At 35.6% G+C, this 24,139-nt stretch overlaps 2 protein-coding genes and 1 long non-coding RNA gene across 9 annotated transcripts; 2 read left to right on the top strand and 1 right to left on the bottom strand.

Moving 5' to 3' along the window:
* The first annotated feature begins 885 nt into the window (after nucleotides 1–885).
* Nucleotides 886–1,808, top strand: LOC127899814 (uncharacterized). Its single transcript, XM_052433941.1, has 4 exons — nucleotides 886–1,080; nucleotides 1,170–1,408; nucleotides 1,510–1,576; nucleotides 1,668–1,808. The coding sequence occupies exons 1-4, from the start codon at nucleotides 988–990 to the stop codon at nucleotides 1,806–1,808; spliced, it is 540 nt and encodes a 179-aa protein (XP_052289901.1). The 5' UTR covers nucleotides 886–987.
* Nucleotides 1,809–16,084: 14,276 nt separating this feature from the next.
* On the bottom strand, nucleotides 16,085–18,142 carry LOC102610026 (uncharacterized). Its single transcript, XR_371953.4, has 2 exons — nucleotides 17,540–18,142; nucleotides 16,085–17,369 (listed from the first exon to the last, which is right to left on the bottom strand). It is a non-coding gene; the product is annotated as an uncharacterized LOC102610026 (long non-coding RNA).
* A 69-nt stretch (nucleotides 18,143–18,211) lies between these two features.
* LOC102610219 (putative disease resistance protein RGA3) lies at nucleotides 18,212–24,139 on the top strand. 7 transcript variants are annotated; one of them, XM_006489906.4, is made up of 7 exons: nucleotides 18,212–21,280; nucleotides 21,535–21,669; nucleotides 21,964–22,081; nucleotides 22,323–22,437; nucleotides 22,981–23,107; nucleotides 23,209–23,452; nucleotides 23,540–24,139. In XM_006489906.4, exon 1 carries the CDS (start codon nucleotides 18,225–18,227, stop codon nucleotides 21,270–21,272), a length of 3,048 nt encoding a protein of 1,015 aa, XP_006489969.3. In that variant the 5' UTR covers nucleotides 18,212–18,224; the 3' UTR covers nucleotides 21,273–21,280; nucleotides 21,535–21,669; nucleotides 21,964–22,081; nucleotides 22,323–22,437; nucleotides 22,981–23,107; nucleotides 23,209–23,452; nucleotides 23,540–24,139. The 7 variants fall into 7 exon arrangements, with proteins under 7 accessions (XP_006489969.3, XP_052289667.1, XP_006489968.3 ...); XM_052433707.1 differs by having other exon boundaries at nucleotides 18,213–21,280; nucleotides 21,576–21,669; nucleotides 22,323–22,427; nucleotides 23,281–23,452; XM_006489905.4 differs by having other exon boundaries at nucleotides 18,213–21,280; nucleotides 21,576–21,669; nucleotides 22,323–22,427.

Below are 24,139 nucleotides of genomic sequence, written 5' to 3'. Positions count from 1 at the left end.
TTTGAAGCGAAGAAAGGTTTCCAAGTTGAGGAGGGATGGTGCCTTGTAGATTGAAGCTAGAAATATTTAATCCTATGACTCTATGGCTATTGACATCACAAGTGATGCCAATCCAGCTACAAACAGAGGTACTGGAGGTCCAATTTCGAGCAAAAAGATTGGTATGATCATAAGATATATGAGCTTTCAGGGCTAGAAGAGCTTGTTGGTCTGTTGTAATGTTGCTTGCTGCCGCTGCAATAACTAAGGAAAGAAGCAAACTGTGGACTAATGAACGTGTGATCATACTGAGAAAGTGAGTTCTCTCCATGAGAAGATATAATTAAGATTTCTGTTTGTGATTTGTGTGGTAATGCAAGGAGATTCAAGCGCTCCTAATATATAATGAAATCATGATTTTTAGTACCAACAAGCGCGTAAATCAACTGGCATGAGGTTGTTTTAGTTTAATCAAGGTTCTCGGTTCAAGACTTGAGAATGCAACTGTGTTAAATACTGAGGTTTGTTTTATTTTTTGTCTTGTTCACACATGTATTTAATTTTGTTTACGGTTAATTGAATATATTTTGATTGTCATTATGTATGATTGTTTTGCATATTTATTTTAGGTTCCAATGCGTGAATCAAATTTTCTACAGCTCGAAAGAAATTTCCCTCATTTTGAACAAACTGAAGATGCTGGGCCGAACACTGTTAATATGGAGGAAGCTTTTAGGGTACTAACACAGTGTGTCCACAGAATTGAACACAAAATGGATTCGTTCAATGTGAGAATGGAAATGGTTGAGAAGTCTTTGGAGGAATTGAGATCAAAGTCTCCGGTTGGTGCACCATCAAAACAACGATCTGATCCATGCCCGCCATCTCCGAGCTTGAAAATAGTAGAACCGACATGTCTAGTCAGAAAAACCGAGCCAACTACTGATGGAAAAAACAAAATGGTAATGGATAGTGGATCGCAGATTGAACCTGAGCCTCGATAAAATAATGGGCTGGATGGGGACAAGAGAAAGAATCGGTGAATTTCGCAAAGATCCTACCCACTTTGTCCCTATTCCACCACCTAATCTCCGAGATGAGGTACAATTTTATAACGTCGTTTTCTTAAATTAATTTCGATGATAACTCACTTATGAAGTAACTTACATATAAATTTATTTTTTATAAAGGATATAAACGAACCAGTTCAACTTAAGCAAGAACCTCAAACATCTACTAGTATCAGTGTCCTGCCAACGCGACCAAGTAGGAATTGTAGGCCAGGCCGATATCAACTTTCACCGTACGATCAAGTGTCCAGGGGAGCAAATCCCAAGTATAAAGCTGGTCTGTTTCAAGTCAATGATCCAGTTACGGTGGAAGAATTGAAGCTTCTTCAATATGCTTTTAACAAAGAGGCTGACAGAAGGTAAAATTCAGAAGACTGAAATTAGTTTTCTGTATATAGTTGTTATGCTATACGACTAAAAAATTACCGTGTTTTGTCTTTAGTGAAATCATTATTTCTAGTTACGGCGAAATTCTTAATCGACATTCTTTATTGACTCTTTTGCCGGGGGCTTATCTATGTGGCGAGGTATTAGGTTTCAACATTTGGTGATGTCACAATATATGTTTGTCGTTTATTATATGTTATTAGATATCTGAATCAATATGATCACTTTTAGGTGATTTCTATAAAAGCGCATCACCTCACCCTCATTCAGCAGGTGGTGGAGAAAGATGTGCCAATGAATTGGTATTTACCAACAAGATATGCTGTGAGTCTCACCGGTACTTGTTGTATTGTGTTTTGGTTTCTTTATTGACAACTTCCTTATGCAACGTTGTTTTTATTATGTGTAGCAAGCAGTTCTAATGGTCGGAGATGAGGTGGATTATTTTGCAAGGGCAGCTAGATGTGGAAAGAATTTTATGCAACATGTGCATAGGTGTCAAAAGGTTACTTTCTTAACCTTTAACCTTTTTCAGTTTATACTAGTGTGCTTGGTGTATGACATTAACAATTGAAATGTCAGATTTATATGCCAATAAACGATGAATCATCTCATTGGTACCTACTGATCGTGAATGTCAGAAATACAAGTGCAGAAATATGGGATCCTCTTCCAAATCCCCGCAGTAATAGAAGACGGCACGATCAAGCCAAGCGCATTGTATCTTAATCATGTTCTTATTTTTTTCGTGATCTATTTAACATTATCAGTTATGTATATTGTGTTATATTCATATCCATAATATTGTTTTCTTTATCGACATTGCCGACAGCTACATTCCTTGGATTGGATTCTGCAGCCCCAATTGCTAAGCAATATGCAACACGTGAAGTTTCAAGACTTTCCAATCAACCGGGGCATTGGAGTTCCAAAGCAAAGGAATGGATATGACTGTGGGGTTTATGTGATAAACTATATGGACAGCCCAGAATTTATTCTGAAGAAATCGTCAACTTTGGTACGACTATGCCAAACTGGTTTAATGGTTGAACTCAAAATTTTGTTAACTTCATAATTTTATAAAACATATTAGTTATATGAAAGTAATATTAGTTTCCTTTCAAATTGACCAGTACACATCTGAGGATACACGGGGTAGGCTAGCCATTCAACTAATTAACTCTACATTGAATCAAAATCGAGATAAATTGCTGGAACTAAGCAATGCACAGTTTGCGATTCATGCTGTAATGGTGAACCCTGTACCCTCTCAAGTGCAAAAGTCATTTCACCAACAAAGCGGCAATATTCGTAAGAAGAAGAAAGCTAACACGAGAACGCGCGCTTAGATATCGAACCATACTAGGGAATGATTATGCAAGTGATTGCATACTATTTTTTTTTTTTTTTGTAAGTTGTTTGAAACGTGTTGGGAGGTCATACCGTGACTTTTTTTGTCTTCTTGCTTACGATGGTTGTAAAATCAATTTTAATGGAGAATTATCTTTAAATTTATAACATGGTTATGTATTATCGGCCGAGACATTATTTAACTATAATGAACATATGCATGTTAACAGTGTTCACATCTCATAATTTGATATTGAACTGGTTGTCATGTTGGTACATGATAGTGGAATTCAAATGGTAATACATATTGACTCATTTTAATGGCACTGCTTAATGAGGACACCAATAAAATACATTAGAAAATTGGTTGCTTGCATGACCTAACAATGTTGGATTGACACCAGCAAAGGCTCCAAGATTCTGGGTGCTTGATGAATCGAATGCGGCAAAACAATTTCCATCGACACTAAAATCAATACCACGAAAGTTATTTGCAATGAAATATCCAACAATGCAATGATTAAACACATGATAAAGAACTTGGGACATACCTTAGTTGGGTGTTATCATTTCCTTGAATAGGACAAGTTCGTGTTGTATGCCCAACCTGACTACATTTTCCACACTTTCTAGAGCTTTCTGCTACACATTTCGCTTTAGACATAGCGCCCTTGGTCTTTACAACTACAGGATTACGAAGTTTTGTTCCCATCCGTAATTTTTTATTTGGGAGATCGTCTCATTCAGATTGTTGTTCATAAGTTAATGTTAGCCGATTGATTTCTACCAACGCATTTGCATAGGCTTCAACATTTTTTGCTGTATTGTAGCACATTTTATTGCAAGCTGCAGACAATGCACTAAATCTAGCCACCTCTGAAACTTCGGTGTCAACTTCTGGTTTTGTAGTCCTGCAAGTATTGTGCTCATTGACTTTTTTTGTCCATCTACGAAGAACCATATTGTCAGGAATCTTTACAATTTGTTCCACTTTCAAGACATGAAACATATGCCTACAAGGAAGCCCAACAGACTCCATCATTTGACAAGAACACTGTATGTGGTTTTCTTGTAGATTCTGGATGACATTCCAACATGTTGTTGGTGTCCCAAATTCAGTCACTGTGTACAAAGCAACATCGACAGTTTTGACAGTTTTTACAGTTTTTACTTCGATGACTGCTCCTTTTCGCAGCATCTCATCTCTAACCTTCGAAAAAACTCTTAACGGGAACAATTGTGCAGCATGTTTCTCCAGGCTCTGTAAGTGCGTTCTTAAAACAAAAGTATTGTATTTGGTTTTGAACTCATCGGATGTTTCTGTGGTACGAATATTACGGAGACACGATTGATTTGTCGCACAAACTCATACAATTTTAGTTTATGTTGGACAAATCGGCTAAGATATGCATTCATACTTTCACATCGTTGAGTGCTTCGCATACTAGCAAAGAATGTTCCTCTAAGATAAGCTTCCGCCCAGTTGCACCGCTTCGAATACATTTTTTGTACCCATGCATGATGTTCAAGTGCGAATTCAGCCACTACCGCTGACCATTGGGTTTCAAATTCAGCTACCGTCATAGGTGTCAACATCAAATCACGAAATTTTCTCGTAAAGTCCTCGTTCTTCAAATTAGCCTGCGCATTGCGCCCGAGATGCCAACAACAAAGATGATGGATGCACCCGGTAAATACTGTCTTTATTGCCTTCGACATTGCCTTGTCACCATTAGTAATTACAGACACGGGCTTTTGGTTGCCCATAGTGGATAGGAAAGTTTACAGCAGCCACGTGTATAAGTCAATTGTCTCACCTGCGAGCAAAGCAAAACCGAAGACCATTGTTCTAAAGTGATGGTTTGTTCTGACAAGTGTTACGAGGGGTTTATGATATGCATTAGTCTTATACGTTGCATCGAATGCCAACACATCACCAAAACACTGATAGTCATAACAAGCTACACAATTAGCCCAAAATAAATTCGTAGTCTATTTTCATCATCTAGTGTGTACTCAAAGCAAAGCCCATGGTCATGTTTAGATTTTGCCGCAAAGTATGCTATAGTTCTGTCTGAGTCAGAATCTCCAACCTCGGCACGAGTGGAAGCATCTAGCGTGTTTTGCATGTCTTGAGTGTGAACCTTAGGTTTTGAGGCCCCTCTACCTGATCAGCCATGTAATCCATGAATTGGCAAGTCTTCACACCAACATGCCTTAATGCCTTTGCTTGCGCAAGTTCTGCATCAGTAACCTTTCGATATGAACGAATGAGATGAACTTCATCATTAGAAGCCAAATGATGGTTGTGCTCAGGCCTGAATTCTTTGGCGATGTATTTACCAACTGATTCATCGTAATTCACTCGAAAGGATGCCCGACATCCGGTTCGTGTTATAGGTCGTGGTTCTCGCACCCTACTGCAGTCTTGAGATTGTCTTTCATCTCTTACCCCTTCGAAATGACAAACCCAACGTCGAATTGTGATTCGTCCAGACTTTTTTCCTCGACGCATATCATCTTTCCTAACACCAAAACCAAGCATTCGGGCATAATTGTTATACCACAGTTCTGCATCCTCTACTGAGTCGAAATGACTGCTAAGTACGTCCGATGCCTGTAAACCAACCTTTGGAGCAATGGATATTCCTAGGTTGCTGGAACTATGTGGGCTACTCATATTTAACCCCTGTTCAACCAAAACTTTGTTAATAACATAATTCACACCCTTTATCTTAATAATTTAATATAATAATATATATGAAACCATCTATGGGAGCAAAAATCTACTACTTAAATTACAGCACATACCTTTGTTGGAGAGAAACTTAACTTATGAAAAGTTGAAAACTAGGCACCATAGATGTTGAACGAGATTTTAGAACATAGCATTTGGGACTATGTCTTGGAGTGACTGTGTTTTTTGTGAAGAAGTCTTGGACATGAGCCTTAGGATAATCCCTCATTAATGGAGGGAAGGTGAGTTTTTTTTTATCATATTTATTGCAAACCTAACCAACCAAACTTGGTAATTTTACCTTTATTTTTTTTAAACTTTATACAGGACATGCAACATGTAACGTTAAACATGCAACCGGAAAACTGGAAACAGACGTTGATGCTTGCTGAAATCATAAAACCGAGAGACCGGATTCGCGTGACATGCTTGCTGTTAACAACCGGATAACCGGTTGTGATTTTCGGCTATCCGGATTCGAGGGACATGCTTGCTTTTTCACAACTGGATAACCAGTTAGGAAATCCGGTTATCCGGATTCGAGTGACATGCTTACTGTCAACAACCGGATAACCGGTTGTGAAATCTAGTTATCCGGATTCGAGTGACAGCAAGAGACATGCTTGCTGTCAACAACCGGATAACCGGTTGTGAAATTCGGTTATCCGGATTCGAGTGACAGTAAGAGACATGCTTGCTGTCAACAACCGGATAACCGGTTGTGAAATCCGGTTATCCGGATTCAAGTGACAACAAGAGACATGCTTGCTGTCAACAACCGGATAACCGGTTCTGAAATCCGGTTATCCGGCTTCGCGTGACAGCAAGAGACATGCTTGCTGTCAACAACCGAATAACCGATTGTGAAATTCGGTTATACCGTGACTTTTTGTGATGCTTGCTGTGAACAACCGGATAACCGGTTGTGAAATCCGGTTATCCGGATTCGAGGGACATGATTGCTGTGAAGTATTAACAATGCCATTAAAGTATTAACTTTTCTTTATCTTTCTTTTTTTTATTTGGACTGTGATTGGTCTCATTTTTTAGAGGGATTATATTATAATAAATCTTTGAAAATTTTGAATAGATAAAAGCCTAGATAAACCTAGAGGGCAAGCAAAGTGAATTTCATCAGGGTCACTTTACACTTCATATTCATTAATTTTCTGCATTTCATCATCAAACTCTGAGACATTTACAAATTTTTTGTATAGAATATATGCACATACAAATACCTAAATGTATATGACACATGCATGTAGAAAAGAGAGCGAGAGCGAGTCAATGTATATGAATTGTATGAAGAGGAGGTTAAATCCAATTGTTTAATTTTAAGCAATGATAACGATGAAGAAAATCCTGAAGGCAAAGTGGAAATCACAATGGAGAGCACTCTAAACAATCACTAACTTTGTGACGACTGATGGGTTATAAATAATAATCAGACAGCAAATGGATTTGATTACGAGGCATTTCACACTTAGTGAGCACCAATTATAGGTGTTGACATTATTAGTTGCATACGATTGTCTTTGTGCTTTTAGCACAATATATAATTCATAAAATTTAAATCCAGTTATTTCTTAGAGTTCTAGAAATAAGCAGGGGCAAGAAACTAACAAAGACCGGTTATGCATTGATGTCCTTGAGAGAGAAATGAGAAGGAACTCCATGTCTGGGAACTTGGCACTGTCATCAGAGGTGATGGCTGACGATTTCCAAATGAAACTGAACTATCTGGAAAATAGAGGTGATATTTCTTTACTGGTATTAGTTCATCACCTTCTCAGAGTTTGTGCATAGCACACTTGTTTCTACCGCTTGTTTGCCCTTTTATCTTAGCATCTCAAGCATTGCTGTAAATGGGATGATAGCACAGTCTACGCTTGTGGTATCATCAAAGACTTTTTGATAAACTGTTATTCTTGTTATTTGGAAGTGAATATTTTCAGCAACTAGAAGTACGAAGCATCTGGATTGATCCATTTTATCATTCTCAATACCTATAAAGGAATGTTATAGAAAACTGTTTCCAAAGCAAACTGCATGTGTTTTGAATTTGTCTTTGGAAGCCACTAATTGCTTGGAGAACACTGTTAGCCAGTCGTGATTCCATCCACTTTCTTGGATGGATAATTGTGCATCCATATGATCTAGGCATGTTGGTTTGGACTAAACTAGTTTTTAATAATCCATATGTCTGAGGAGAACAAAGTATCACAGTAAGACAAGGAAATACCAATAGTTATTAACTAATTACCAAGCAAACTGACAAGAACCAAGTTGGTGGATGAAGAGCATTTGAATAAAAAAAACATTTTCCTCTGGGATAGTGTTGACAAGACTAAAATGGTTTCACGTAGCCAAGCAATAATATCAGCCACAAGATGTACTCTAAATACTAGAAGATTAAAGCAATAATATTAGCTCTTTGTAAGTTCCAACTTTCATTTTGTTTAATAATATATATCTATTTTTATTTTTAGCTTTTCTTAAAGTGGTATCCTTAATCTATTTTTACATGGGAACGTGGAATACTATTTTGATTTTTCAACTCATTCATATTTTTTTTTTGAAGATTTTTTTAATATTAGATATTACTTTAAAGAAGCAAAAACGGACTTTCAAGCCAATCAACAAAATCAATACACACTGCTACTACAATTGCTTTGCTTTAAAGCAATTAACTCTTTCTGAATGTGAAAACATAAAAGTTCTTCTAAAAAAATCTTAATGCAAATTTGGCAAATAAGAAAAGAGAAATTATTATAGCTAGATTCTGAGTTTTGAAACCCAAGTAAAATGCATTTCACTTATTTAGGCTTGAATTTTCTTATTTACATACCAACCATATTCCACTGAAGCACTTCATCATTTCAAGACAGGTTTAAAAGCATGCAGTCCAAACAGCCGGGACAAAATTTAAATTACATAATATCAGTATACCTGAAGGAGATTTGACAGCATTTTCTTAAGACAAACTATGACTACGAATTGGCACCCCACACACGGATCCTCTGTTCAATTGGAACCCGGCAACATGGACATGTAACTTTCCCATTCTTTCCATAATTGTCATTGCAACTGGCACACAAAACTTGGTGCGCACATGGCAAGAAAACAATTGAAACTTCATCTTTCAAACAAATTATGCATTCCCTATCACAGTTGGTTTTTTCTGATCTCAGCCGAGTGAGGCAATTTGCTGTTTTTTCTTGGAGACGAAACTGGATAGCCGGTTATTCAAATCGGAAATCCGGATTCGCGTGGCTAGGGCACTGCCCGCAACCGGTTAGCCGGTTAAGAATTTCCGGATAGCCGGATTCACGAGTATATAAACTGTTCATCTCCTCCTTTATCTTTCGATAAACCGGTTAGCTTTCTCTCTCTAAAACCGATTATTCTTGTCTCGTTTTCTCTCCAAAATCCATCATTTTCACATGTTTTTTTTATGCAAATGAATCCATGAAACTTGTTTCCCATCCGTTCTTGTATCCAAAATCATCCTTGAAACCCTTTTTCAACCTCAAAATCAATAGATCCGAAATCGATTCTAGGGTTTAAGCTGAAACTTCTCTCTCTAGATTTCTCCCTCTAAAGCCGTTTTTGATCGAAATTGCTTCTCAAAATCTCTTTCCATCCTTATTATCTCCCTTCTCATTGATTTATTTAACTTCAAATCAAACAAATTCACCATGTCAAGCTCACGGTCGGTTCGAAGAAAAGGCAAAGAACCGGTTCAACATACCAACCGATCACGATAAGCAGGGGGCTCATCCAATAAATCCAACTTTGAGGCCACACACTTTCAGAACCACAAACATCTAGCCAAACGATTTCACCAACAGTTCATGACTTGTGAGGTACTCCAAACCTTTTTTGTTTTACCGGATTGGTTGAATAATCTTAGTATTAGCAATAGAACGTTATTGCAATTGTTGGGATGTTGGTTGGCTTAATGTAATTGTTTTTTAGGAAAATGTATATCCCGACTTGGTGAAAGTGTTTTACTCGAATATGGATTGTTCCGCGGAGAAAGAGAATCGAGTAATCACTACAGTTGGAGGAGTTTCGATTGAGTTTGATGATTCGGAGTTGAACTTTATCCTAGGAACTTCCGATGATGGCCTAGAAATTTTTTCACCTAGGAAACGTCCTGATATTGATGATTATGTTCATATTGGTGCTGTTAAGAATATATGTCATCGTATTGACCTTTCGGATGACGATTGTACTATCCATTTTCGCACCCAATGTCTTTGTCTTCAAACTCGGATATTACTTCCTTTTATTCAGAGTATTGTACTTCCTAGATCAGGCCATTTGGATGAGGTTTCTCATATGGATGTTGCCTTGATTGATTGTATTCTTAGACATCGTCCAGTCGACTTAGGATACACCATTGTCCGAAACATGCTTAGTATACCTAAGTTGATTACTCGTTCCCTTCCGTATGGTCATTTCATCACCCGAATCCTTAAATATTTTAGCGTCCATATCCAAGAACCATCATGTAGGCCATCTAAGAGCATTGGGGATGAGGCTGTTAGTTCTTTAGGTTTTGAGTGTCGTAATGGCACTTGGGTAAAAGTCACTGATAATAAGTTCACATTTCTTGCTCTAAGTGATGATCGGCCACTTAATGCTATGGTTCCAGCCCATCAGCTACTTGTTTTTTCGCATTCATTTCGGGGTCAGCGTAGACGTCGAGCTCCTTCAGTATCTCCCTCGGCTCATGCAGCCTCTGCACCTGCTTTACCACATCCCGAGCCTCCTACTTCTGAAGAAGTTACTCTTCAGCAGCTTATGGATGGGATGAGGACACTCTCTGTGCGGCAGACTGAGTTTGACCAGCAGCAGCAGCAGCTTATTCATGGACAACGCCTCCTCTTTGAGCACTTCGGCATTCCATATCCGTATCCACCTTCATCACCACCATCCTCACCACCTCAGTAGTCTCTTATGCTTGTATTTGGACACACCTACATTTTCATTATGATTTTGGATTATGTATTTGTTTTAAATGATATGAATTTGTTTTGATTGTTTGATATTTCATGGATAATATGTTATTTCCGTATGCTTTGGATATTTTTGGACTAATGTGCTGTATTGAGATTTTGATAACAAACCACATGTGTTGATTAAATATAAATTTATGTATTATGCTTTTACAATAAGAATATTTTTTTATGGAGTTAAGTTGTTTTTCATAATCTTTGATTTTAATAAATTATTGTTTTGAATTTTAGATTTGGACCTATTTAAAAATATTTAAATGTTTTGGGTCATTCTATAATTTCTAATATTTTGGATCATATCTTAATTTCAGAAAGTTTTGAGTTTAATAAAGTAATAATTAGAAATTCTAAAATTGGACCAATTTGAAAATTTTTATAACGTTTTGGGTCATAACATAGTTTCATACATTTTTTAGGTCAAACTGTATTTTTAAAACATAATTCATTGTAACACTTTACGTAGAATATACAACTTATCACGTAAAGCTGGCAACATGGACGTCAAACATGAAACGGGCGAGAATATTCGAGAATATTCTTGATTTTGGCTTTATCCAAGACATGCAACAACTGACGTTAAACATGAAACTTTCAACACTTCACGTGAAATATACGACTTATCACGTCAAGTTCGCAACATGGACGTCAAACATGAAACAGATGAGAATATTCCGGAATATTTTTTATTTTGGCTTTATTCAACACATGCAACATCTTACGTCAAACATGAAATCCAGCTGTTGGATATGCAACAACTGACGTTAAACATGAAACTTGAAACACTTCACGCGAAATATGCAACTTATCACATCAAGTTCGCAACTTCGACGTCAAACATGAAACGGACGAGAATATTCCGAAATATTCTTTATTTTGGCTTTATCCAAAACATGCAACATCTGACGTCAAACATGCAATTGAGACGTCAGATATGCAACAACTGACGTTAAATATGAAACTTGCAACACTTCACGCCAAATATGTAACTTATCACGTCAAGTTCGACGTCAAACGGACGAGAATATTCTGAAATATTCTTTATTTTGGCTTTATTCAACACATGCAACATCTTACGTCAAACATGCAATCAAGACGTTGGATATGCAACAACTGACGTTAAACATGAAACTTACAACACTTCATGCCAAATATGCAACTTATCACGTCAAGTTTGCAACTTCGACGTCAAACATGAAACGGACGAGAATATTCTGAAATATTCTTTATTTTGGCTTTATCCAAAACATGCAACATCTGACGTCAAACATGCAATTGAGACGTCAGATATGCAACAACTGACGTTAAATATGAAACTTGCAACACTTCACGCCAAATATGTAACTTATCACGTCAAGTTCGACGTCAAACGGACGAGAATATTCTGAAATATTCTTTATTTTGGCTTTATTCAACACATGCAACATCTTACGTCAAACATGCAATCAAGACGTTGGATATGCAACAACTGACGTTAAACATGAAACTTACAACACTTCATGCCAAATATGCAACTTATCACGTCAAGTTTGCAACTTCGACGTCAAACATGAAACGGACGAGAATATTCTGAAATATTCTTTATTTTGGCTTTATCCAAAACATGCAACATCTGACGTCAAACATGCAATTGAGACGTCAGATATGCAACAACTGACGTTAAATATGAAACTTGCAACACTTCACGCCAAATATGTAACTTATCACGTCAAGTTCGACGTCAAACGGACGAGAATATTCTGAAATATTCTTTATTTTGGCTTTATTCAACACATGCAACATCTTACGTCAAACATGCAATCAAGACGTTGGATATGCAACAACTGACGTTAAACATGAAACTTGCAACACGTCACGCCAAATATGCAATTTATCACGTCAAGTTCACAACTTCGACATCAAACATGTAACAGACAAGAATATTCCAGAATATTCTTTATTTTGGCTTTATCCAAAACATGCAACATCGTACGTCAAATATGAAATCCTACCGTTAGACATGCAACAACTGACGTTAAATATGAAACTTGCAACACTTCACGTGAAATATACAACTTATCACGTTAAGTTCGCAACATGGACGTCAAACATGAAATGGACGATAATATTCCGGAATATTCTTTATTTTGGTTTTATTCAATACATGCAACATCTTACGTCAAACATGAAATCCAGCCGTCGCATATGCAACAACTGACGTTAAACATGTAACTTGCAACACTTCACGCGAAATATGCAACTTATCACGTCAAGTTCGAAACTTCGACGTCAAACATGAAACGGACGAGAATATTCCGAAATATTCTTTATTTTGGCTTTATCCAAAACATGCAACATCTTACGTTAAATATGAAATCTTACCGTCAGACATGCAACAACTGACGTTAAACCTGAAATACTATTTTTTTCATTTTCAATTTCTTTATTTTTTGCCATTTTATTTAATTATATTATATTGTATTATAGGGTTTCTATTATATTATTTAATTTCTTTATCTTTTGCTATTAATTATATTATCAAAAAATTATTTGACATTTTATTTATTTTTTTCATTTTTATATTGTATTTTTAATATATTTTTAAAAAAAATATGGTGCAACCGGTTTGTTAACCGGCTGCACCAAGTCTTTGGCTGCCAAGACAGCTGGGCTCTCTTTTTGAGAGCCCGGTATGGTGCCGGGTACAATGCCAACGACATTGTAGCCAAACCCCCAAACCATTAAAGCCGGCCTTAGGTCATCAATCACATTGTGACATGACATAAAGTACTGCAATCCAAATCTTCGAACTTCGGACACGGCTATGATACAGGGACTCAAAGTCCCTGTATCATAGAGGGGGTCAATTTATTGACCCCTTTGTTGTTTGGCTGCCATCTGGTAGCCAAACAACTTTTATGACTGGCAGCAACCGGTTTTCCAGCCGGTTGCTGCCATTAATATGTGTTTTTTTATTTAAATAAATTAAAATAAAAAATATTTAAAAAATAATAATAATAAGAAGTAGAAAAGGACAAGTAAAGTAAAAATAGAAAAAATATTTTTTATTATAAATATTTTAAAAAATAAAATAAAATGTGTGTTAACAAAAAGACAAAAATTTTATTCATTTTTTATGAAATCTATCTCATGTTTAACATTTTAAGTTTCATATTTTATGTTTTATGTTTTATGTACTGATTTTTCAAATACCCCGAAATTTTTCTTTTTTGCCCCTGTTTCATGTTTACGTTCTATGTTTCATGTTTGACGTTCTATGTTTCATGTTTTATGTTTCATGTTCACTGTTACGGAGGGACTCATATTTTATGTTTGTTGTTGCATATTTTAAGTGATCTGTTTCATGTTGGTTGTGCAATGTTTCATGTACTGATTTTTCAAATACCCCGAAATTTTTCTTTTTTGCCCCCGTTTCATGTTTACGTTCTGTGTTTCATGTTTGACGTTTTATGTTTCATGTTCACTGTTACGGAGGGACTCATATTTTATGTTTGTTGTTGCATATTTTAAGTGATCTGTTTCATGTTGGTTGTGCAATGTTTCATGTACTGATTTTTCAAATACCCCGAAATTTTTCTTTTTTGCCCCCGTTTCATGTTTACGTTCTGTGTTTCATGTTTGACGTTTTATGTTTCATGTTCACTGTTATGGAGAGACTCATATTTTATGTTTGTTGTTGCATATTTTAAGTGATCTGTTTCATGTTGGTTGTGCAATGTTTCATGTAATAATTTTTCAAATACCTCGAAATTTTTCTTTTTTGCCCCCGTTTCATGTTTACGTTCTGTGTTTCATGTTTGCTGTTCTATGTTTCATGTTTTATGTTTAATGTTCACTGTTACGGAGGTACTCATATTTTATGTTTGTTGTTGCATATTTTAAGTAACGTGCTTCATGTTGGTTGTGCAATATTTCATGTAATAATTTTTCAAATACCCCGTAATTTTTCTTTTTTGCCCCCGTTTCATGTTTACGTTCTGTGTTTCATGTTTGACGTTTTCATGTTTTATGTTTCGTGTTCACTGTTACGGAGGGACTCATATTTTATATTTGTTATTGTATATTTTAAGTGATCTGTTTCATGTTGGTTGTGCAATGTTTCATGTAATAATTTTTCAAATACCCCAAAATTTTTCTTTTTTGCCCCCGTTTCATGTTTACGTTCTGTGTTTCATGTTTGCTATTCTATGTTTCATGTTTTATGTTTAATGTTCACTGTTACAGAGGTACTCATATTTTATGTTTGTTGTTGCATATTTTAAGTAACGTGTTTCATGTTGGTTGTGCAATGTTTCATGTAATAATTTTTCAAATACCCCGTAATTTTTCTTTTTTGCCCCCGTTTCATGTTTACGTTCTGTGTTTCATGTTTGATGTTCTATGTTTCATGTTTTATGTTTAATGTTCACTGTTACGGAGGTACTCATATTTTATGTTCGTTGTTGCATATTTTAAGTAACGTGTTTCATATTTATTGTTCAATGTATTATGTAATAATTTTTAAATACCTTAAAATTTTTCTATTTTGCATGTTTATGGTTCATGTTTTATGTTTCAAGTTCGAAGTTTAATATTTGATGTTTATGTTCATTGTTACGGAGGTACTCATTGTTACATATTTTAAGTAATGTGTTTTAAATTTACTATTCAATGTTTTAGATAATTATTTTCCAAACACCCGAAAATTTTTAATCCACCATTTTGTAAAGTGACTTTAACATAAGCATTAGAAGAATATTAAGGTATTTAACAACACTCATTGTACGAATACTATTTATTTAGTCTTAAATCTAACCATTTCACTTGAATTTTGTACACCGATTTTAATCTTTCAATGGTCATACCTTAGACTACAAGTGTTCGTTTTAGACATTCAATAATATTATTTTGTTAACATTTTTCTTCTAATGTTTTATAAATATAACCACTTTCGAAGTATTTGTATTATGAATAAAGGTAACCAACAAAATAATAATATTCCAATCCGAATTTGCTTTTAAATTCAGAAGAGCTCTTATATTTTGCCGGCGCTTTTTATAGCCAAAATCTCCACTATAAATAACCTTACAACCATTTTTAATTCTATTAATTCTCATACAAATTTATAGGCTTATTTCCCCATTCCGCTAAATCAATTTAATCAATTTATTTTTATTTTATTTTAACTAATTATAGGAAACACAATTTAATGAAAATAAATCAAATTAACTATTCCTATGTCAAACATAATATTTTCTACATATCATCCTAAAAATCCACCAAAATCTAGTACATTACACCAAGTGCATCATCCAACCTTATTACAAGTACCATCTCCGAAAAAAAAGTGGATTGATATATTGCATAAATTTACGGCAAATTAAAAAAGGAAGAAAGGTAAGTAGTTTTAAAGTAAAAGCTCAACACAGCTTATTAACAACGTATTTATTTTTTAGCAATATAACATTTTTTTTTGACATTTTTCAAATAAGTATCTTGTGAAATAAACATCCATGCAAATGAAATAAACTAAGCTTTATTAAAATAAATAACAGGATAAATAAATAATTAAAACATATGGTTTCATTCAAAAGTCATCAATTGTGATCACCATACCAATTGCAATCATTTTACCATTGAGGGGTAATAACACAACAATTTTCCAGTATCCTGCCTCACGGTCAATACTTATAATTGTTGTATAAAATTGAATGTGTTCTCTCACTTGCTCAGCAACTATAACGCAACCCAACAATGTAAATGGAAAAAGAAAAAAATTTTACATAAGCCGTATAAAGTTGCCTTGCAAATATCAACCTATATTCACTGAAGCCAAGCCTAAAATTCTGCAGCCAACAAAATTGCAACAAAGCCGCAGCAAAGTTCATCATCCAACAGATTCTGCCCCCTCCGAATAATTTCCAGGCACGACAAGGGTAACTTGATTGGTCTATTCTTCCAGGAAGCAATGACAATCTATTGTTTGACATTGACATCATTTGAAAATTCATTCAAAAGCTATATTCATCAAAACAACCTATTGTTCAAAATGAACTTAATATTACTTTCATACCTACACAAATGCTCAAACTTTCACTAAAATAACTAATTATTACTTAAATCCAGCAATTCAGTTTCAGAGTTAAATACAGAAAATTCCAATCAAAATAATATAACTACAGATATACATACAAGAAACTTACCACCAAAGCATTAATATAGCAAATGAGTTTTCAAAGCAATAAAGTGTTCATACTAGTAGGCAAGCAACCAAGCAAAATCTGGGTAAAAACACTGCCCATGATAATATATTGTTGATCTGCTCATTTTAGGAAAAAATTAAACTTTACAACTAGTCAATTGAAATCGTTGTTCATTTCACTATTTCACTCCAAGTAAAGCCCTTTATTCAGGTGAGAACCCAACACTTAATATTTACAGAGCTACAAGATTCAACTCAAACAATTAAAAAAAGAAGATTTAAGTCACCATTAAAACCTAAAAAGTACTAAATGAGAAAAAATTGTGACTATAAAATCAAATATAATTGGCCAAAAATGGTCAACCAAGTGTTAAAAAAAAAGTTTCGTGTTACAAAAAAACCAAGAAATAGAACACAATATCATACACATTAACTAATAAACCAGATTGAAAGTGACTAAATATACGTAAAAGCACGAATTAGGAATAAGAGAGAATTTGCCAGTGAGACAATAGCAATGGAAGTGAGGAATACACCGAGTATAGCAGAAAAATCGCCAGGTTGAGGCTAAGGCCGAAGCCGAGGCTGTGCCTGTGTAGCCCCTGCTCTTTGTTGCTGTCGATCCATGCACTGGTGCCCAAAAGCTTGAGAAGGGAAAGACATAAACGAACACTATAAATCAATAAAAATTTTAATTCATACCCAAATCAACAATTAAAATCAAACCCAAATCAATCATTCAAATCTAACCTTGATATAGTTCAAATCAAACCCTAATTATAAATTAATTCAGAAAATCTAATCTAATACTAACGTTTTGCTTGATGATTCTGGCGGTAAAGAGAATGTGGGGCGAGGAACAGGGCTGTGCTTGTGCCGCCGTTGATCATTCTCAACGAAGAACATCAGCCCATCCTTTTGCCTTCGTTGATCGTTGCCGACGGCAGAGATCAGCCCGTCCTTGTGCCGCCGTTGATCGTTGCCTAGGAACTCCTTCAGCTGCCGCCATTGATGGCCGTGGTGAGGCGTGTGTGAGATGAGGAGTGGTGAGGTGTTTGACGTGTGTGAGGTGAGGGATTGGTGACGGTGAGGTGAGTGAGTGGTGGGTTTTTTTTTTGTTTATTTCAGTTTTACAAGTTTGTTCTTTCAAATTTTTTTAATTATTGAATAATAAAACAAATCTCAGCCATTGGATCCACTCTATTCAATCCAACAGTAATTTTTTACGTACTGTAACTATCCCGTTTGAACCAATTGCCATATTTTTTTCTGCTTTTATTCATTTTTTTCTTTTTTTATTCAAACTAAAACCCCAACCATTGGATTCAAATAAACTGAATCCAACGGATCAAGGGCAGCCCCTGTACCATACAGGTATTTTATGCCCTGCATGGTAGCCGTGTCCAACTTTCAGAGGATAAAGTGTACAAATTGCAATCATATCCCACAACCAATAAAAAAGAAAAGAAAAGGTAAAGTACACAATCAGATAACACTACATGGCCCAATCATCAATTAACAACACTCATTTTTATTTCCATTTCAACTATAAGAATTGGCTCAATACATGTCAACGAATCTTCACAATCAAATTCTCTTCCTTTCAGCTCGTAAGTTCCTCTCAATCTTCCACCATGGTTGTTGATACAATCGTTTCCTTTGTATTGGAACAGCTGATTTCAGCGGCTGTCGAAGAGACAAAAGAGCGATTGAGGCTGGTAAAGGGTGTTGGAAAAGAAGTGAAAAGACTGTCAGACAATTTTCAAGCCATTCAAGCTGTGCTGATTGATGCAGAGCAAAGGCAAGTGAAGGAGGCACAGGTAAGACGTTGGTTAGAAAAGCTAAAAGACGCATCTTACGACATGGAAGATGTGTTAGATGAGTGGAACACCTCAAGACTCAAACTGCTTATCGAGGGAGTTGATGATGATGATGAGAATGCTGATCGTGTCTTTCAGAAGAAGAAGAAGACGGTATGTTCCTTCTTTCCAGCTGCCTCTTGCTTTGGTTTTAAACAAATCTTTCTGCATCGTGATATTGCTCTCAAGATTAAAGCAATTGATAAAAGACTAGATGATATTGCCAAACAGAAAGATATGTTTAATTTGAATGTCGTTAGAAATCCTGAGAAATCTGAGCGGATGCAAACTACTTCCTTGATTAATGTGTCTGAAGTACGTGGTCGAGATGAGGAGATGAATATTCTAAAGAGTAAGTTGTTATGTGAGTTTGGTGAAGAACAACATGCCATCCAAATTATCTCTATGGTAGGGATGGGTGGAATTGGCAAGACCACTCTTGCTCAATTTGTCTACAATGATAGTTGTGTGATTAATAATTTTGATAAAAGGATGTGGGTTTGTGTATCAGACAATTTTGATGAGTTTAGGATTGCGAAAGCTATTATTGAAGCTTTAGAAGGTTCTGCCCCGAATTTAGGTGAACTGCAATCACTTTTGCAACACATATATGCATCTATTGTGGGAAAAAGATTTTTTCTCGTATTAGATGATGTGTGGACAGATGATTACAGTAAATGGGAACCATTCCATAATTGTCTAATGCATGGACTTCGCGGAAGTAAGATTTTGGTTACCACTCGTAATGAGAAAGTTGTTCGAATGATGGAGTCAACAGATGTTATCTCTATTAAGGAGCTATCTGAACAAGAATGCTGGTGGTTGTTCAAACGATTTGCCTTTTTTGGTAGACCTCCTTCTGAGTGTGAGCAATTAGTTGAAATTGGACAAAAAATTGTAGGCAACTGTAAGGGCTTGCCACTTGCTGCTAAAACTATCGGAAGTCTCTTGCGGTTTAAAAGAACTAGAGAAGAGTGGGAAAGTGTATTAAATAGTGAGATGTGGTGGTTTGAAGAGCTTGAAAAATATCTTTTTGCCCCGCTGCTATTAAGTTATAACGATTTACCCTCTATGATAAAACAATGTTTCTTATATTGTACTGTCTTTCCAAAAGACTACAATATAGAGAAAGATGAATTGATTAAATTATGGATGGCTCAAGGTTATATTGAGCAAAAAGGAAATAAAGAGATGGAGATAATTGGTCAAGAGTATTTTGATTGCTTAGCCACAAGATCTTTCTTCCAAGATTTTGTTCATGATGATGAGGGTACCGTCATAGGATGTAAAATGCATGATATAGTTCATGATTTTGCACGGTATCTCACTAAGAACGAATATCTTTCAATAGAAGTTGATGGTTCTGAAGTATCACAGTCGTTAATAAACACTTGTCAGGAGGAGCTTCGTCATTCAATTTTGTTTCTTGGCTACAATGCTTCACTTCCTGTTTGCATATATAATGCCAAAAAGTTACGTAGCCTTTTAATTTATAGCTCACTTTATGACCTTTCAGCGGTCTTACGATACTTTTTTGATCAACTGACATGTTTAAGGGCATTACGGGTATCTGGATATTACTATCTTAGTTCAATCTGTGAAATCCCAAAAAGGATAGAAACTTTGATACATTTAAGATACCTTAAATTGGCTTGGCTGGAGACAGAAGAATTGCCTGAGACATGTTGTGAGCTATGTAATTTGCAAACCATAGAGATTGAAGAATGTAGCAACTTGAGAAGACTACCTCAACGAATAGGAAAGTTAGTCAATCTCAGGCATTTAATATTTGTCGATGTTTATTTAGATTACATGCCAAAAGGAATTGAGAGATTAACTTGTCTTAGGACGTTAAGTGAATTTGTTGTGAGTGGTCGTGGGAAATATGGTAATAAAGCCTGTAACCTTGAAGGTATGAGAGACTTGAATAACCTTCGAGGGTCTCTCATAATTCGAGGGTTGGGGAATGTGACAAGTATTGATGAAGCTAAAACTACAAATCTTGACAAAAAGAAGAATCTTGTTCATTTGGAATTAAGGTTTAACAAGGAAAAAGATGATGGAGCGGGGGAGGCAATGAACTTGGAAAATGAAGTAAACCATGAAGCAATTAGTGAAGCCTTGCAAGCTCCTCCAAATATAGAGTCATTAGAGATGTGTTACTACAAAGGCAAGACTGCGTTGCCCAGTTGGGTAGTGCTATTAAACAAGCTAAAGAAGTTATATCTCACTCACTGCAACAATTGTGAGATAATGCCTTCTTTGGGAAAATTGCCATCTCTTGAAATACTCCAAATAATTGGCATGAGAAGTGTGAAAAGAGTTGGTGATGAATTTTGGGGAATAGAAAATCATCATAGCTCATCTTCATCTTCATCAATTGTTGCCTTTCCAAAATTGAAAAAGCTCACACTTAGGGGCTTGTATGAATGGGAAGAGTGGGAAATTGAAAAAGAAGATATTGCAGTCATGCCCCAACTGATTTCTCTGGAATTAGGGAGTTGTAGCAAATTGAAGTCGCTTCCTGTGGACCTTCTTCGGAGCCAAAAACTGAAGATGTTGGAAATTTATAATTGTCCTATTTTAAAAGAGCGTTTCAAAAAGGACGTGGGAGAAGACTGGGCAAAGATCTTTCACATTCCTAACATCCAAATTAATGGTCACAATGTGCAAGGAGGCTCTCTTTGAACCCACCGGTAATTTCTTCTCTTTGGCTTTTAATTTATTAGTTATTTGTAATCTAAGAAGTTAAAATAACAGAACCTGAAACAGATTGTTTCAAGTGACATAGCCTGGACGCAGCTCCAGTTATGTTTTTGCATTTGAATCTCTGCATTTTTTTAAACTTATTAGAGAAAAGAATATTTAAAAAAAAATTCCTGCTTTATATAATTTTTGCAACAGTAGCCTTAATTTCAAATTTTCTGATTATATCTTTCTGTTCATCTAGATATAACCTTTGTGGACTCATCTTTGTGGTTATGAAACTAGGAATGAGTCGCATAGGATGTTGAACGAGGTAATCACATTGCACCATCAGTGAAAATCTTCACAAGAAAACAGCTGCAGTTACCATCACTACCTGGTATTTTCTTTTTTACTTCACATTAAATTTGATAACTTTGACTGTATTTAATTAATCTTTATTGTGAAAATACCCAACTTGATTCGACTCAAGCTTCAAATCAAAAAAATCCTAGGTCGAGATTTGATTAAGAATTGTTTGTTGGATTAACAAGAAAATAGCAAGAATCACAGAACAAGAAAGATATGAAGATTCTAAGATGATGTATCTTCCAGCTTCCACCAGGCCTCTGTTTTTATTCCCAATGCGTTAAGCAGCTACAGAGTTGTAACCAACTTAAATAATTTTGCACAGGTAGCCTGCCACGTGAGCTATATTTCATCAGTTTGAATCCTAATGAGAGTGCAAATTCCTCTATATCCTCTGTGGGGCTACAATTCTCTAGCTAGCTCTGATTACCAAGGCTTCTCTTGTAAGTATAAAATATTCCTTAATTCTTCCGCCATTTTCAGCTAAATATGGTAAAAAATCATTGATGATCTTCATGAAAATGGGTTCATTCCAACAATAAAAGGGGGAAAAAATGGATTTAGATTAAAAGTTTACCATGCTTTTTGGTCACAACAATGTTTGATCAAATGATCAGAGTGTTGAGTACAAACCAACTTAGATGAATAATCGCTACATAAAATTGTTTTCCCATGGAAATTCAGGTTCCTCAAGGCACACCAGTGCTGGATGCGTAGTTGAAGCAGCGAGAAACATATTGTGCAATGTATGGAAAACTGTGGTCGAAACAAGTAATCAATAAAATCTTAGTGAGTGCTGGTAATTACTCAAGGTTCTTTCTTGTCTCTATATCTGTGTTTTGTTGTATTGCTTTATCTGAGTTGTGGATATAAATAGTATTTATGATAACCCAGAGTAGTTGATTGTATAGGTGGGTGGACTGAAATTATGTGTTCCAGTGTTCTATAGAGTGATCTTGGGTATTGCTGCATCTCATGCTCGTTTCCCTGAACTAGGGTATTTTTTAACCAAAAAATTAAAAGTAAAAACATTTGTAAGCAATAAATTCAATTATTGTTCACTAGCATGAGGTTTATTTGGTGGGCCAATTTCAAAATCAAAATTTTCATGCAATTTTTGTTCATTTTGAATTTTTGATGGGATTATGATTGTTGTTTGGGGAGTAAAAAAACTTCTCAACTCTCATTGAAAATGAGTTTATTCTTAAGGCTAAAGAGCTGGTTATCAATCTTTAAAAGCTAGGTTGTCAATTACTTGTTCTGGTCAGAAGGGTTTTAATTTATATTTTTCTTTTGTGAAAAACGGGTTAATTGATTAATCTTGTATTTTTGTGTTCTTTAGAGAATTTTAAGGAGAAGAAGGAGGTGGATATGGCTGCTGTACTGTGAAATGCTAAATTGAGAGATACAGTAATGTGATTATGGGGCTAAATGATACAAGGGGGAAGGTTTTTCTTGCTGCATTTCAGGTTCTTAAATTTGATTATTTTGCTCTTTCCTTAGATGGTTAAAGGCTTAAAGCATGAGATTGTGATTTTGTTTCTTGCCAAACTGGCTTTACTTTTAGCAGGGCCGATTGTGATTTTGTCTCTTTGGTTGATTTTCTTGTTGGGCTTGGAATCAAATTATAAATGCTGTGTAGTTTCTGATTGCCACTGGGCGCAAAATCAATTGTAAGCTACAACCAAGTGGGAAACAATGATGGCGTGAATCTCTCAGGCAAACAAACCTTCTGACCCAAAAGCAACATTGTTCGTGACATGTTCCCCAGCAATGGCATCCTTTATGAGCCCCGTGAACACCCCGTCATCAAGGTAATCTATCTCACCTTGGTTAATAAGAAAAATGTCTACGACATTGTATGCGTGTCTTGAATGTCTGTCATTTGTCATAAAATGCAGCGATTATGGTTAGCGGCTGTCGTTTGCATAGCTCTTCTTGTGATCAAGAAATGTGAACACTTTGTAGCTTTGTTAACCAATCTGACTCCTGTTGTCTGGGGAGGCATCGGTGTTCGTTAGTATGTACCACTGAACTCCGCAGCAGGATCCTGCTCAAAGCTGAATGAGAGATTCGTTAATTTTTTGCGTACTTACAAGTTACATTTGAACTCTTCTACATCACAATTTAAAAATCACTCAGCAGCGAGCATGGTTACCATTCAAGGGTACAATTATTAGCAAGATCAAAACTTATGATCAACGAAAAGCAGAAAAAATATTTTACCTTTGTATTCTTTACTATTTCAACACTTTTAACCAATGTCTATCTAATTGTCAACAGTCTAGTTACAATTTCTCTTGCGTTGATCCTCTTCTCGGGTGATTCGATTGTACACTATATAGTCAAACTGAAGGCGGTGATGCCACTGCAACATTTGCCTCCTCTCTAGGAATTTCTTATAATCTGGGTGATGACTTAACGGTTTAACCAATTTCTTGTACAACACATTATAATGCCATTACTTATCTACAATAATCAAAGATTGATACTTGCACAGA

Source organism: Citrus sinensis, chromosome 9 (assembly GCF_022201045.2).
Source record: "Citrus sinensis cultivar Valencia sweet orange chromosome 9, DVS_A1.0, whole genome shotgun sequence".
NCBI lineage: Eukaryota > Viridiplantae > Streptophyta > Magnoliopsida > Sapindales > Rutaceae > Citrus > Citrus sinensis.
This window is presented reverse-complemented; position numbering and strand designations above follow the sequence as displayed.